At 43.3% G+C, this 15,334-nt stretch overlaps 2 protein-coding genes across 5 annotated transcripts in view; one reads left to right on the forward strand and one right to left on the reverse strand.

Annotated features, from left to right (window-relative positions):
* Positions 1 to 15,151, forward strand: CCNE2 (cyclin E2). 3 transcript variants are annotated; one of them, XM_064507723.1, is made up of 12 exons: positions 1 to 78; positions 1,362 to 1,400; positions 1,492 to 1,606; positions 1,791 to 1,850; positions 3,831 to 3,982; positions 6,218 to 6,353; positions 8,893 to 9,039; positions 10,290 to 10,385; positions 11,164 to 11,298; positions 12,127 to 12,238; positions 13,063 to 13,217; positions 13,666 to 15,151. In XM_064507723.1, the coding sequence occupies exons 2-12, from the start codon at positions 1,387 to 1,389 to the stop codon at positions 13,765 to 13,767; spliced, it is 1,224 nt and encodes a 407-aa protein (XP_064363793.1). In that variant the 5' UTR covers positions 1 to 78; positions 1,362 to 1,386; the 3' UTR covers positions 13,768 to 15,151. The 3 variants fall into 3 exon arrangements, with proteins under 3 accessions (XP_064363793.1, XP_064363795.1, XP_064363794.1); XM_064507725.1 differs by having other exon boundaries at positions 1,794 to 1,850; XM_064507724.1 differs by having other exon boundaries at positions 25 to 73.
* Positions 15,093 to 15,334, reverse strand: part of INTS8 (integrator complex subunit 8) — a 26,229-nt gene continuing 25,987 nt past the window's right edge. For both annotated transcript variants that reach the window (XM_064507721.1, XM_064507722.1), the window contains one exon: positions 15,093 to 15,303. In XM_064507721.1, coding sequence (XP_064363791.1) covers positions 15,187 to 15,303 — 117 coding nt within the window. In that variant the 3' untranslated portion in view covers positions 15,093 to 15,186. The remainder of the gene's footprint in view (positions 15,304 to 15,334) is intronic.

Genomic DNA, 15,334 nt, shown 5'->3' on the forward strand with positions numbered 1-15,334 from the left:
GCGCCCGGCCCGCGCTATATAGGCGCTTGGCGCCGGCGCCAGCTGAGCAGCGCGGCCCGGGCAGCGGCGGGCGGTGAGGTGCGCGGGGCGCCGCGGGCGGGCGGCGGGCGCCCGATCCCCCGATCCCCCCCCCCCCCCGCCTTCTCCTTGCTGGGAGCGGGCGGCCGTGCTGCTGCTGCCGCCGCCGCTGCAGCTGCAGCTGGTGGTGGTGGCGGCGGCGCTGGCACGGGCGCGGTGGCGGTGCCGGTGGTCCCGGTGGCGGCGGGCGCGGTACCAGTGTGAGGGGGCGGCGCGGCGCGGGCCGGGCCGGGCTAGGCTAGGCTGGGCCGGGCCGGGCCGGGCCGGGGGGGCCGCTGGGCGGGAGCGGCGGCGGCGCGCGGGAGCGGCAGGGCGGGCTGCCGCCGGGCACCGTTTTGGAGGGAGAGCGGCTGAGGAGAGGCGGGGGGGGGCCCGGCCGAGCGCGGCCCATCCAGCCCCGCCGCAGCCCTCCCGCCCCGGGGGAAGGGGGCCGGGGGGGCGCCGCGCCGCGGGGGGGGGTGGACGGGCCGCGCCGCCGCTCCCCGCCGGCGGGAGCAGGGCAGCGGGAGGGGGGACGGCGGGAGCCCGCCATGGCGCCCCCCTCCCCCCCCCCCCCAGCGCCGCCGTGCCCCGGGGAGGGGGGCGCAGGGGGCTGAATCGTGTGTCCCCCATCCCCCCCCCCCCCCCCGGTCGGGGTTTTGGAGGGAGCGCGGCGCGGCGCGGTGGGGGCGGGGGCGCCGGGCCGCTTGGCGGGCTGACCCCGTTTGGCCATCGCCGCCCCCCGCGGCCCCGGCGGGGTCTCGGCCCCGGCCCCCTTGGGGGTGGGGGGGCCGCGGCCGCCTCAGGGCGGGAGCGGGGGGGGTGGGGAGGGGGTCCCGGCAGTGGGGGCTGCCCGCGCCCCGGGGGGGCGCTGGGGGGGGCGGCGGTGGGGCCCCCCCGCCCGCTGGGGCCCGGCTGGCCCGGGCGGCCCCCTCGGCCCGGGCGGCGCCGCCTCCGCGCTCGCCGCAAATTGGCGCGGAACCGGCCGCGCGGGGCCGCGGAGCGCGGGCGGGGCTGCCGCCGCCCCCCCCCCCCCCACCGCAGGTGTGGGGCGACCCGGGGGAGCCGCGCCGGGGGGCTGCGTGGGGCCAGTGCAGGGCACTCGGTGCTCCTTGGCCCCCTCCCCCCCCATTAACGGTGACGGGCGCAGGGCCGTGAGTGCCGGGTCCTCCGTGCCCCCAGGCCACCCGCGACCTCCCCTCTGGTGGCTGCGAAAACCACGCGTCCCCGGACTGAGCGTCGCACTTGGCATCGTGACTCTCTGAGTAGGCACGAGCTGAACTTAGGTCGTTTCTCCGGTCCAGGTGGAGATCTCGCGACCCAAAGAAGATGTCAAGGCGCAGGTAAGCCGTCGGCGTCGTGATGCGCCCAGCTGATCCGCGTCCGTGCGGCGACGGCCGTCCCTGACCTCGCGTGTCTTTCTGCCCCTTGCAGCAGCCGATTGCAAGCTAAGCAGCAGCAGCAGCAGCCGCTGTCATGTCAAGAAGAGTCTCCACAAGAGCCGCAGGCCCCGGAGCACCTCCAGACCAGAAAAAGGAGGACAGCAGAGGTGACCAATTTGGAAGACTTGAAAAACTTAAAAATATTGTAATAATATAGTGCCCTTGAGTGGGGGAGATCTCCCTCTGCTGAGTCCTAGCTTCCCAAAGCAGGGCAGGGGCAGTTTGCTTTAGCTGTAGGGGTGGACGTGCTGATCAGTGTGTCTGTCTATTGACGTGCATCTCTTCTCTCAGCAGGAGATAAAGAAAAGAGAAGATGGGAAAATTGCTAAGAAACATCAATATGAGATTAAGGTAATAGAATCCTGAATACCGAAATAGGTGAGGGAGTCCATCTGGTTTATATTGGTGGGTGTCAAGTCATGCATTCCACACCAGAAAATATTAGATAGGGGAAGTTTCTGCTTTGAGAGGTAGAAAGAATAGGTGCTCTACACCTTAGCTTCTCTTTATTTGTTTCTGCTTTTTATGCGTAGTTTTGCTGCAGATAGAGGGTCCTTCAACGTGGAAACCACTGCAGAGTAAGGTTAGGTGTAAAAATTAGAATAAAAACAGATATTCCAGAATAACACCATATGCAAATCAGGTAAGGCCTAGAGGCAAGTCTAAACAGGTCTATTGCACTTGTTTAACTTAACTAAATGGGCTTGAAGCCACACCTTAATATTCACAACCACATGGGTGCTCTTCACTTTCATTTTACAATTCTTAAAATTATTTAAATCAATTTGGGAATCTGCTATAACTGAAATAGGCCACTATTAAACCAAATGAGGGGGATTACAGTGCTTTAAAATAAAATGAATTAGTAATATAACTTCCTCTTGCAAACAAAATCTCATCTGCAGTTATACTGTTGATCTGTTCTTAAAGCAAATGAGACTAACAGTTAACTGGTGAAGGAAATCCGTGTAGCTAAGCTCTTCTGACTGGAGTTTTCCTTGAAAGCTTTGTGCGGCAAAACACTGCCCGGGTACGTAAATTGTACTTGGGATGAAATTGCATGTCACAACTCCCCTTTGCTGAAAGGGGGAAGTCCTGCTCCCCTCATCTTTCACTCCTTGATGTCCAGCCATTCACGCCTTGCCCTCGTTTTTGATGCTCTTTAAATGATGCAATATGCAGGTTCAACTTGATAATTTAGCACTAATAACTGAGTGATGTTCTGCCAGGTTAGCGAGTTGAATCAACCCAGCAGAGGGTCCGGCAAGCATCAAAGCTGATAAAAAGGAAGGAGTGAGACAGGACAGAAGCAGCAGCAGGATCTCTGTTTTCTGCAGCCTGTATGCTGTTAGATCAGCTCAGCTAGACTATGTAACTACATCCTTGGGTGCTTTAGTCTGGCTAAATAGGTTTGGCTATACTAAGGAGACCATACATAATTTACTTCTTTGCGAAACAGCTCTATAGCAAAAGTCTCTGTGTTCAAGGGCAGGTGTTCCCGTTCTTTGTGCCCCATTAGGGTCCCACCTAATTTTCCAGAATGTAACTTATGTTCTGTGTCACCATTTTAAAGGCTGACAGCCATTACAGTGTTACATATGCTCCGTGCATTTGATGTCTCTTACCTATGTAATTGGTTTCACTATTACTTATTGGTTGTACATAATGAATACAAGTGAACTAAAGTAATTTGGAATTCCTTCTTTGAAGTTTTCTGTCTGAATAACTCTCCTTTTGAGTCATTGCATCCCATATTTGGCTTTGGCGGGCTGAGAGATAGCTCACAGCTGCTGCTCACTCAGTGAGTATCTAGCGCTGGAGCTGAGATGGGTGGTTCCTCCCTGGAGTCCTTAACTGGAAGATAACAAGTTGCTGAACTTCCACTGAGAGGCAGTAGAACCTCCACCCCCTCCTTTATTTTCCCGCTGAGTAAATAGGTTACTGGTCCAACTATCTACTTAACTAATGAACCTAACGTCCTATTCTCTAGAAGCAATGAGTGCCTTTTCCTTATGTACTATAACTGAACAGCTCTAGCAATGGGTTTGATTATGCATGGGTTCACAAACCAAAGGCAATTCTCTTCCTCAAAGCTGAGTTCCCTGAACTTGTCAAAAATGTATGTTTGGCTCTTGGCTGTGAAAGGCTTTGCTGGCATTTAATCTCTCACTTTACCTGTGCTTCTGAATCGATGCTGAGGTCGATTCAAAGATCGATGTACCAAGGCTAACGCATGGTACATATATTATTGTCATTACTATAATCTAGATTTCACCCCTCTTGCTATCATAGTAAAATCGAAGCTTAAAGGATATCTTGTTTATGTTGTAGAGTTGTTGGCCGCCCACGATAACAGGAGGCATCTCACCTTGCATAATTATTGAAACACCTCATAAAGAATCAGTAACCACTGACTTCTCCAGATTCAAAAAATACAGGTTCAGAAACCTCTTCATAAATCCATCGCCTTTGCCTGAACTCAAGTAAGTTTTCCAGACGTTGCAGTTGTTATTTTTTGAAGTATGTTGAATTACCATAGTAGAATCTGGTGTTGTATGGTGTTCATATAACAGCAGGCAGTAATCAACCCATTCCTCTGCTTGTCTCCTTGTCCCACAAACAATTTGATGCTTGCCCAAAAAAAGACAAAAATCCTACTTTTTCACTGCTCTTACAAATGCAGTGAAAATGGAGAGAGAATTTTCCCCTTTCAGAGCCATCCCCTTGTAACTTAACACTGAGGGCTGGTGTTAACATACATGAACACAGCAGTGGTTAAAACTAAACTTGTTTCAGTCCTGTTGAAACTGAGCAACCGAAAAAACTAGCCAAAGTACTAAGCTATGTTTTCTTTAAGAACTTTAAATATTTAATACATAAATAGGCTTGTGGCACTATCACTTTGCAGGTAGCTTGCTTAATGCAATGTTTGGTGCAGTTGCAGTTCTAGTCTTTTTAGTCCAGCGGACAGTATTGCGGAGGCAACATGTTTTATGAAAATGTTGCTGAAGAGGAAAGGGTAATTGCACTGTAGACCAGACTTTTCTTGCAAATCTTTAAAATTGGTAGACTAAATATATTGATGGAAACAGTTTCCCTTCTGCAGAGGGACAGACTAGATGACTAAATAAGACTCTACAGTTTTTGAATGTCTTGGATTTTCAGGTGTGTTAATAAGTGTCTTGGTTGCTGTTCATTTCAACCTAGTATTTAATGAAATAAAATTGTTTGTTGTGAATACAAAGTTGTGGAGACTTTATGGAGAACTGCTGAGGTGGATGGGAAAGGAACCAGAACATGAAGCCAGATTTTTGTTTGGTGCTGTTTTTTGCCTCAGTGCGAAGCAATAGGTCTCTAATGCTCTCCTTCACTGAGTTGCAAACTCAACTGCTCTCCCTCAGTAGTACTCCCAAGCCTGCTGTAGGTTACTGAAATGTGCTTTAAAGAACAGTATAGTCTTTCTATACCTGGCAAATCACTTCACTTTTTTTTTTTTTTTTTTTTTTTGTTGTTGTTGTTGGAAAGCTTAGTCCAAAGTCGTGAAAAAGATGGTAGGTAGGAGAATCTCCTGTGCTGCTTCAGGAAGCTGCTGTAAACGGTTGGATCACGAAGATATGTTTGGATATGGAATCCCATGTATGGGGTTGCATCCTCCATACTTGCCTCTTGTTGATAGGCATCTGTTAAGGCTGAGCTCCATTCTTTCCAATTAGCTAAATGAGGGGGTCATTTACTCTCTTGCCTTCTACATGCTTTTCTGGCTGCTGCAGGAAGATTGTGATAAGGGAGTTCTTCATGCCTGCCTGCTTTGACTTGTGTATGAAACAAGAAAGTATTTCTTCAGCTTTTTTGTTTGTTTACAAGGGCAATAGAGTGGAATTGATTTGAGTTAAAATCTGTGGGACAAGGTGACCAACTCTGTTAATTTCTCTCTGCTTTTGCTTGGGGAAAAGTAAATATAAAAGTCCAAAAATAGCAGTAGGAAATCAACATTACATTGATTAATGTGCTGTCCCCCTTAGTAACTGTAGGATGAGAAGTACATTTAAGAAAAAAAAAAAAACACATCAATCCATAATAACAATAATTCCAAATTAAAACCAAACCATAGTAGTGATACAGGCATCAACTTTCTCTTTCCCAAGTAGACATAAGTGCAATAAATTGTAGGTTAGCAATAAACAAGAACTCAATTTTTGTCTCAATAGCATGTTTCTGAGCCTTAAGGGTAGACTAGACAAGGAAAGGGAAGATGAGTGAGTTTTAAACATCAGCTGTAATTTTTTTTTTTTTTTAACACCAAACTGGAGTATGTTTGGGGAGGGGGGGGGGGGAGGCATTTTGGTTTTTTACCTTACTCCCTAGAAAGCCAAATTTTAAAATGGGTGCCTGCCTGTATGTGTTAACAGCCATTTAACTAGCAAAATAGGAAGCTTTGGTTGTGCGTGCAACTTTGTGATGCACATGCTGAGTTTTACTGGCTCTTCTTTAAAAACTGGACTGACAGATAATCTTGGCAAGCTGTTGTTGTGGTGATGTAAAGCGTTCAAAGTATGCATGCAGCTTTCTAATTACTAAAAGGATCTTTTAGTGTGTAGATCTTTTTTCTTTTTCTTTTTTTTCCATTCCTGAATATCTGTAAACAATAAATAATGTTTTTATACCCTTTGTAAAGGTGTATATATACTTACAATGCTCTGTGCAACTTCATTCCATAGTTGGGGAAATTCCAAAGATGTCTGGCTCAACATCCTGAAGAAGGAGAACAGATATGCTCATTGCAAGCATTTCACATCGCTGCATTCTAGCTTGCAACCGCACATGAGGTCAATACTGCTGGACTGGCTCCTAGAGGTGTGTCTTCTAAGTTACTTTACCATGTGTTATGCCTATGAAGGAGGCAGATAAAAGCAAAGCTTCTACATAAAAGATCTAATAGTAAAATGTACTGCAATGGTAAATGACAAAAACAGTTTGCAACAAAAGGGTTACAAGTTACTACTCTTGATCCTTTTCGTGTGTTGCATTCAGCCTTTCCTGGCAGGAGCTGTTGAACCTTCCAGACAGGGAAGAAAATAATAGTTCTAAATTTTAGTTCTTATAATATTACTTAACTTTTGGGGAAGAGGAGGAATCTAACTAAAACTAATTTCAAGACAATGTGCTGAAATTGCTGAAGTGGGATTATTTATGGGGCTTTAACCATGTTAGAATGTATCCAGTTCTTGAGAGAACAGCATCTGGCTTGAGGGCTTCAGTTACCACCCTAGCCTTGTCTACATCAAGAGCCGATAGATGTCAGCCACTGACACTATTCTGTCCAGACTTAATATTAAATCTTTATTTGTATCTTGTGAAGAGAGCAGAAACAAGTCGTGCATTAGTGGCAGGCATCTAAAGGCTGTTGATGTGAACAGGTTCTTGTTTGAAAAGGATTACAAATAAACCATACCCATACTTCTGTCTAGTTACTGTGCTTCGATTGTGTTTGAGAACTTCAAACTATTCCAGTTTTCAATCTGGCAGCCAGCCTGATGTGAAGGAATATTAATGTTGTAAACAGAGCTATGTTCTAGAGTCACTTCCAAGAACTTTGTATTGAGGATATTTAATTGCTGCTGCCAAAGGCAACCTTTGAATCATGTAATCCTTGCCCATCTGCAGAGGAGATCTTGCAAAGTTTAGCAATTCCACGTCAAGTACTCCATGGAAGCAAATGTTGCACTGGGGCTCCTGCTTTGTCTCTCCTTGTGGAACAGGACTAATAGCAGGGAACTTCAAGGGAAAGTGTGTGTGTTTGTTTGTTTTTGTTTTTACGCAGTCTGAATATTAAAGTGATTCAAATAGTGATACTTCACTAATTCTTCTAATGTCTGACTTGCTTAGCACCTTTGAATTGGACATATTTTTTTTTAATCTGGAGAACTGTTGGGAAGTCATTCATCTTCCAAAAACATCAAAATGGACATCATCATTATTGTCTAGTTCATAACACTATATGGCACAGTGGAATAAAATCATGGCATTTTTGTCTTTTTTGTCTGTGTGTTTTTTTTTTTTTTTTTTTTTTTTTTCTTATGTGACTTCATAACTAATGTTTTGCTAAACATGACCAGGTATCATTATATACTTTTGGCACATATACTTTTATAGAAACAGTACTCACTTATTCATGGCTGAGTCTGGTTCCTGCCTGTTCTTAGTTCTGAGTCTTGTTTGGAGCAGTAGTTAATCATATCATGTTAACACATTAATTGACATATATTAGATCAGCTCTAAAAGAATGAGCTGTGATGTTATTGTCAGTTAGTTGCATTTTCAAACACCAAGAAGGGATGTAATCCACAAACAGGCTTTCAGCCTTCTCTTATAAAATAGCTAGTAGTAGTGATGTTATTCTGACTTTGCATGCAAGTGCAATAATCAAGTGGAGCAGGAAATTTCAGACCTACATGGGAACTATATACTGGCTATTTTTTCCCCTACTGACTCCAGGTAGATTTAAAGTAATTTATAGATATTTAACTACTACTTCTGGAAGGGATGCAAAGTCATTGATAAACTGGAGTTGTGGTAGATATGCCCAAATTCAATTAGAGATAAAAGGAGAAAGTAGGGTTCCTGTATAAGATTTCCAGGCCAGGGAAGTCTCCTTTCCTTTTTTTTTTTTTTTTTTGCTGAACTGGATTGGAACAACTTTGATTCTGTGCAAGTACTTTTAAAAAAAGGGGGGGGGGGGGAAAAGACCCTGCCAAGGAAATCTGCTGCTGGAAGTAGATGGCTGTTCTTACAATTTTGTTCCCACTAGTAGCATCCAGCAAGGCTGTGGGTGTTTCTGAGCAGCTGTAGGCAGCATTCCTGTTTTGCCAGTCAAGCACACTAGGGAAAAAGGTTCCAGACTTACCTGATTTTGAACCAAAGATGTCAGTTTTTTCAGCAGTTTTGCCCTAGGATAGACCTGCTTGGACCATGGGAAGGATGTAGCTTGAAGTTTGAGCCCAAAGTATTTCTGATGAATCAAAGGAGTGCTTGGCTTGTTTTTATTTTCATGAGTCTTTCTTCTGTTGGAGAACTTCTGGCTAATTGCTTGTACTCAGTTTTAAGGAAATTGGATGATATTTAGATTCTCTGTGTGCTTGGAAATGTGCACTTTGGAAATACTTCACTGCATCATGGATAACGGGTGTTTAGGTGGGAGTGTGGGAAATACTTCTCCCAGTTCCATATTATTCAGTGCTACCTGACACATTTAGATATGTGATGGCTTATATCTGTGCAAAAGAGGAAATTGTGCTTACAATGATTTGCTGTTAAAACATGAATACTCCAATATGCATGCATCAAGTTTTATAATGGAAGGCAGAATAGATTTTTTTTTTCTCACCTGTTTTAGGTATGCGAGGTGTATGCACTCCACAGGGAAACCTTCTACCTAGCTCAAGACTTTTTCGATAGATTCATGTTGACACAAAAGAACATTAACAAGAGCATGCTTCAGCTCATAGGAATTACCTCGTTATTCATTGCCTCCAAACTTGAGGTAAGAAGCTCTGTTATAGGAGGAGCATATTAAGTTTAGAATGACTAAAAAGACAGCGATAACATTCATTTCTTCTGTATGAATCTTTTGAACCTGGTGGTGTACGTATAACACTGAAGGCCAGAAGGGGAATCTTTTTTGTCTTTTCCTTCAGCAAAAACAGTTGTTAATATGTCAATCTCTTGGAGTGTAGTCTTTGTCCTCCCTTTCCTCAGCAGCAGAGAAGAGACCATGTAAACTTAAAAGGTATGCAAATGTGCTAGGAGTAGCTTTGTTTTGTCTTTTTCCAAATATAGGGCAATTGGCAAACAATCTCGGGAATGGGTGTGAGACTTAAAAGCAAGCCAAAGTCTCAAAGTGCGTGTACAACAAGCTGATATCCCTCTAAGCCAGTTTAGTGGAGTTGTTTTCTTTGAAAGGCAATGAAATCAGTGCATTGGCGGCGATGCATTACACTGAACACTAGTTATGAGCCAACAGCATATTTTTGTGTGTCTCCTCTCAATACACTGTAGTGCATGATAGGCTAGACTGAGATGAAAATTTGGGATATTAATTCTTAATACTTGCAAAACCCCTGAGCTAGCTGGTGCACCAAAAGCAAGGTGGTGACCCTGTCAGCATGTGTCTGTCCTCAGGAAGTGGCTGTGAAGCCAACTGGGGCAGAAACAGTTCTGCTGGCAAGTCGACTCTTCTGCCAATACACCTACCTAAACGTCGCCTGAAGTGGTATGAAATAGGTCAGCAAAAACTTCTTGTTAACTGTCTCTGTGCTGTGGCTTTGCCAGCTGCAATGGGATTTTTCTCCCATCTTTTTCCAGTTATTTTTATCTATGTGACTATGCCAGCACTAACTGATGTTGTGCCTAAATTCACATCAGCAAGCCTTTTGCAATACAGCATGCGCTCCAAGAAGGGGATGCTGTATGTTTTTACATCAAATAGAATGGCTGAGTCGAAGACAAAATAAGTGAAAAGTTGTTCTGATTGTTTGGTCAGCATTTATTTCACCAAAAGCTAAATGGGTTGCAATAAATCTGTCACATGTTATGCAACAGATAACATACAGTCTACTTGTTTTCAGTATCTCCTATCCTATAAGTTTTCAAGTCACAGCATATAACCAGGAAAGCACTGGTCTAGCATAAGAAATGTTATGGACTAGAAGTATTTGCCGGTATCTTCTCAAGCTTTCCTGGAATCCTAAGCCACTCTGATCTTGACATTTTCTTCTGCTTCTCTCTTGAAAGGAAATCTACGCTCCTAAAATTCAAGAATTTGCTTATGTCACTGATGGTGCTTGCAGTGAAGATGATATAATAAGAATGGAACTTATTATGTTAAAGGTAATAACTTCACTCTACTTGCAAGGACTGGCTGAATGAGTGTTGGCTGAGCCTTGTGTTTTAATGTAGTTTACTTGCTTACAGATGGAACATCTCTAGTATGTCCCTCTTTCTGCAAAACAATGAAACCTTCATGTTCATTGTATAAACAGTCTAAAGGCCACGGCTGGGCTGAAGTCGCTGTTTGTACTCTGCTAGAAAAGGACAGGTTTCTCATGCCTGTATGGAAAGGCAGGCTCTCGGCAATAAGGCCAGCTACAGGATAAACCAGAAGGCTATTGCTGAAATGTACTGCGCCTGCTAAGGTCCCTCACTGTCTATGAACTGGAGCCTCTAGAAGGAGTAGGCAAAGCACTGGCGCACGCAGCTCAACACTCCTTGTATTGCAAAGGATCTATTTTTACTGTTGCAGAGTTTCTTATGAGCTTATTCTTCCTTAGCAGTAGATGCTAGCTGCAGGTTCAGACATTTTGAGGGAAATATTCTACTTTCCCAATTTCTGAATGGGAAAGAGATGTTAGATTCAACTGCACGGGTATAGTAAAGGGATTGAGATAAATGTGCTTTTGTGCTGATTGTAATCCAGCTTTTTCAAAAAGTAATGAAAATGCAATCTGAAAAGAATATTTGTACTTGAAACTGTAGCAACTCTTTAATATCTTTCAAGAACCTGTTCAATAAGATGAGCTAACTCAGAAGGGGGAGGTTTGGGAAAAGAGAGCAGAGCACAAAACTATCTTTGCATGGCTTAAGGTACTTAAATGTTTAATATTTACAGGCTTTAAAGTGGGAACTCTGTCCGGTGACGATCATCTCTTGGCTGAACCTTTACCTGCAAGTGGATGCTCTGAAGGATGTTCCAAAAGTGCTGCTACCTCAGTATTCTCAGGAAAAATTCATTCAGATAGCACAGGTAGGTAGTAAGCTGTATAGCAATACACCGTTTTGGGGCAATTACAAGCACAACTATACATTATACTTGGAAAGGCTTTAAAGAATGCTTTTCCTTGTTTCACCACATTTATTGCTTCGTAAAGGAATGTACAAATTTGACCCTCTCAGAGAACTTTATACTGAGGCTTTGAGGAGAAGTACCCATGTGTATTTTGTTTCCCTGCTCTCAGCTATTTTAAGACTGTACTTTACACTGGAAAAATACAAATCTAGTTGCTACGCGCTATAGTTCTGCAAACAACAGGCAGTAGCAACAGCTCTTGAGAGTAGGGTGATAATGTAAAGCTGTTTAGGGACAGGTAATGGTGTCTAGCTGTATTATCTGTAACAATGTTCCTGTGTATTTGTCTGGAATGCAGACTGAGAGGTGTTTGACTCTATTTTGAAACTAGGATGGTTCAATTTTTGTGGGTGTGTATTGTGTCCAGCCTCGGGGAGTCTTAGTAAAGAGAAGGCTGGTCTAATTCACTGAGCTCCTAAGTATTTTTATTTATAAGACCCTCCCGGAGCTCTGCAAAGAGCTTAAAAGTGTACTTAAATTTGCACTAACAAAGCCTTCTGCATGTTACTGCTAGAAGAGCAAATTGTCTTGCATCGTAATTCTGTGACACCAACTTTAAGTGAAATTGGTGCTGAAGATAAACTAGACGCATGTGACTGTAAAAAGTACAGCTATGTATGTGCTACAGACAAGACTGTAGGAGAACTAGTGTATGCGTTGCAGTTCCTCAGGCAAGATTATACTAAAGTATCTTCTTGTTAAAATTTGTAACTCTTACTTCCTCAGCTCTTAGACCTGTGTATTCTGGATGTGAATTCTTTGGACTTCCAGTATAGAACACTAGCTGCTGCTGCACTCTGCCACTATACCTCAATCGAAGTAGTTAAGAAAGCTTCAGGTAAGACTAGAAGAAGCCTTTGTAGGTCTTAGCATTGTATGCTAAGAGCATATTGGTTTATCAGGCTGCAAAAGAACAAAAACTACACAGACATTAGGTTTGTTCTTTTGTTTTGTGGGTTTTCCTAGTTTCACTTCCTTCCTATCAGTTTCAAACATTACGAAGGCTTGAAAAAGAAGGAAACACTTTCAGAAGCAGAGCGTTATCTAGGGGAACTAAGCATGTTCTTGCTTTTGGGATAATACTGCTGCCTTGTGAATTCCAGTCGTTTTAGGGATCATTAGCAGTTCATTATTTGGCTCCTTTTCTTCCTGACATGTTTGCAAGCAGTCATCCCTGGCTGTCAGCAGCATTCAATTAACCTTGGTGCTAACGCCTACAAGTCTGTCTCTTACTAAGAGCAAACTCATGTAACTAAATTCAGCACTTGGGTGTTGCTCAAGATAAACTTAAAAGACTGCAGCATAATGTACAGTTTTATAGTGTGCATCTAAATCTAGAGCTCAAGTTGAAAGAAAAAGTCACTGTAGGTTAACTGTTACTTTCCCCTTTCCTGGTAAGCAAGGAGAATCTTAACTGCCACAGAGCTGCTTTTTTTTGCAGGTGGCCTGTGGTCACTGCCCTCTGCTCTGCCCCAACCTTTTGACATAACAAGCACAAAGAAACATGGGTGGTTTTCTTGTAGGAAGCTTCTGTACTTTTACATGCATGTGTGGTGGTGTTTCTTTTTTTTATTTATTTATGACCCTATTAGAACTCTGGCTAATAAATATTGTACAACTCTTTCATGATGTATAAATGTACTACTGTGTTTTGCCCTTTAGGCTTGGACTGGGACAGCATCTCCGAATGTGTAGAATGGATGGTTCCTTTTGCAAACGTGACAAGAAAAGTCCCTGTGAAACTGAAAAATTTTAAGAAGGTTGCAGTAGAAGATCGACATAATATTCAAACGCACACAAGTTACTTGGACATGCTGGTATGTGGTCTGTGTATTTGCCATTCAGGCATTTGATAGTGCGTTATATGCCTCTTCCAATGTATATCATCATCATCAAGCATAAGTAAGAAGCAAAAGGCTACGGGCTGCTGACTGCAGTGAGCCCACTTGTGTTGGCTCAAATGAGCGAGGCCAGGTGCTGGCAGGTCAGGGTTTGCACAGCCTTAATGTTTTGGGAGAAATGATGCACTTTACCATAACACTCACAAGTTGTAAGCAAAGGTTTGGATAAGAATTACAGGGGAAGTGTTTAAAAGATGGTAACTTCGTCAGGTAACAACCTTTTCAGTTTTGTAGTCAGTTTCGTAACTAAGGCGTACTTGAATTGTACCAGCAGTATGAGAGAAGCTTCTGAAATGCTTGCAAAACCAACAAGTAGAAATTGGTACCATGTGTTTAATTCTTGTTGTCTTCCCTTTCTACACAGGAAGAAGTTAATAGTGGAGCAGCATCTACAGCCCCAGGTCAGTTATCACCAGTGTCTACAGGAGGAATAATAACACCTCCCAAAAGCACAGAGAAGAAATGAAAACTGAGCAACAACCATCATGAACAGTCCCAGAAGCAGGACTTGGTGCTACAAAACAAGACCATACTAAAGTTGACTCCCTCTAGTGCTCTGTACTGCTATTCAAGATGAGCAGTAGAAGACATGTTATACTGAGCAAGGGATGGAAATTAAGACCTCCTCCTACAGACTTGACAAAAGAATTTTTAGGCCAAGTGTCCTTTTCTGTGTGAACACAGGAGGCTGGACTACTCTGGTCCATTCTCAAACAGAACTAGTTCAACTCTGAACATTCCTAATTTAAATTATGAATTATGGATTTCAAGAACTTGTTTTGAAAGGGCTGAGTGGCAAAGCTTGGTCACTCAACTCACATGTCAAACTTGCTTTAATTTGGGATAGCCATACAGGAGAACTTGATGACAGTTTGTACATATTACCTATTCTTGACTCTTTTCTTTTCTTGGTATGGGCAGAGCTTAATGTCTAAACTTAGTCATTCTATGAGCTCAGGTGGAGGATTACAGAGGTCAGTGGTTAAGCAGTTTACTCTTCTAAAACCACTCTGCCACTGCATTAAGGTGTAGTCAGCCCTGGATCAAATTCTAGCTCTACAGGAGGCTGATGAATTTAAGATAGCTTTAGGGCTACTGTAAATGAATTCTTAAAGTGTAAATTTAAGAATATCATTGACCTCAGGTAATAAGAGTACAAGTAAAGAATGTGCTGAAGTAACCTTAACTGGAAGAAGTGCAGTCCTTGAAGGAAGGAGTTCTATTTGATAAGAGCCAACTATCAACTTTCAAAAGACAGAAATGGAGCTAGAACTGAAGAGGGTATGGAAAAAAAAAATCTGAATTGCTGGTACTCTATACAACCACTCAAGTAGTATGAACAGTATTTTTAAAAGCAACTGTGGAGCTGTATTTTATCAGTGTTTATAAGCAGCATTAACTACTGTTTTCCTTGGAATATTCACTACCTCTGCCTATGAGGTGCTTAACATCTGCTGAAGGAGATAGTACTGAGAAAGGTGGATGTCATTCCTCCCTTTTTCAAGATGCTCCTACCTGTATCTCCCTTCTAGCAGTAACAATTTTGTATAACCTTGAGCAGTTCATGAAACTGCACTTGAGCTTCAAATGACACCAGTGTCATTTTTTTTTAAATGTTGTATTAAACTTGAGCTCTTTCACTCTTAACTTAGCAAACTTGAATTCATTGCTTCTTTGAACAATGCATTGTGGAACTAGCTTAAGTTGTTTCAGGCCTTCTGTACAGTTTGTAAAAATAAGGGGGTTTATTATAATATTTCATCTATTTCTAAAAGAAAGATACACTGTAAATGTTGTATAAAAATTTAAATGAATTTAAAAAAATAAAAGCATTGAAAGATTTTTTCCAATTTCACCCATTTTATAAGAATTTTCCACCATTAACTTAAAAGTAAAGTTTTGCCATTGCTTGAAGAAATTTCTTTTTTCTTCTCTGTGCAGCAAGTTGTAGGACTTCCTCAGGATTACTAGCATTCAGCTCTGTCTGGCCAATAGCTTTAATCTGGAAATAAAAAAGACGACATCACTAGCAG

The sequence above is a fragment of the Dromaius novaehollandiae genome, chromosome 2 (genome assembly GCF_036370855.1).
Source record: "Dromaius novaehollandiae isolate bDroNov1 chromosome 2, bDroNov1.hap1, whole genome shotgun sequence".
NCBI lineage: Eukaryota > Metazoa > Chordata > Aves > Casuariiformes > Dromaiidae > Dromaius > Dromaius novaehollandiae.

What these genes read in the sequence shown, in the direction of transcription:
- CCNE2 (XM_064507723.1), top strand. An exon ending in TGGAACTTATTATGTTAAAG is followed by an intron (nt 10,386 to 11,163) that starts GTAATAACTTCA and finishes TAATATTTACAG; the next exon opens with GCTTTAAAGTGGGAACTCTG. An exon ending in AATTCATTCAGATAGCACAG is followed by an intron (nt 11,299 to 12,126) that starts GTAGGTAGTAAG and finishes TTACTTCCTCAG; the next exon opens with CTCTTAGACCTGTGTATTCT.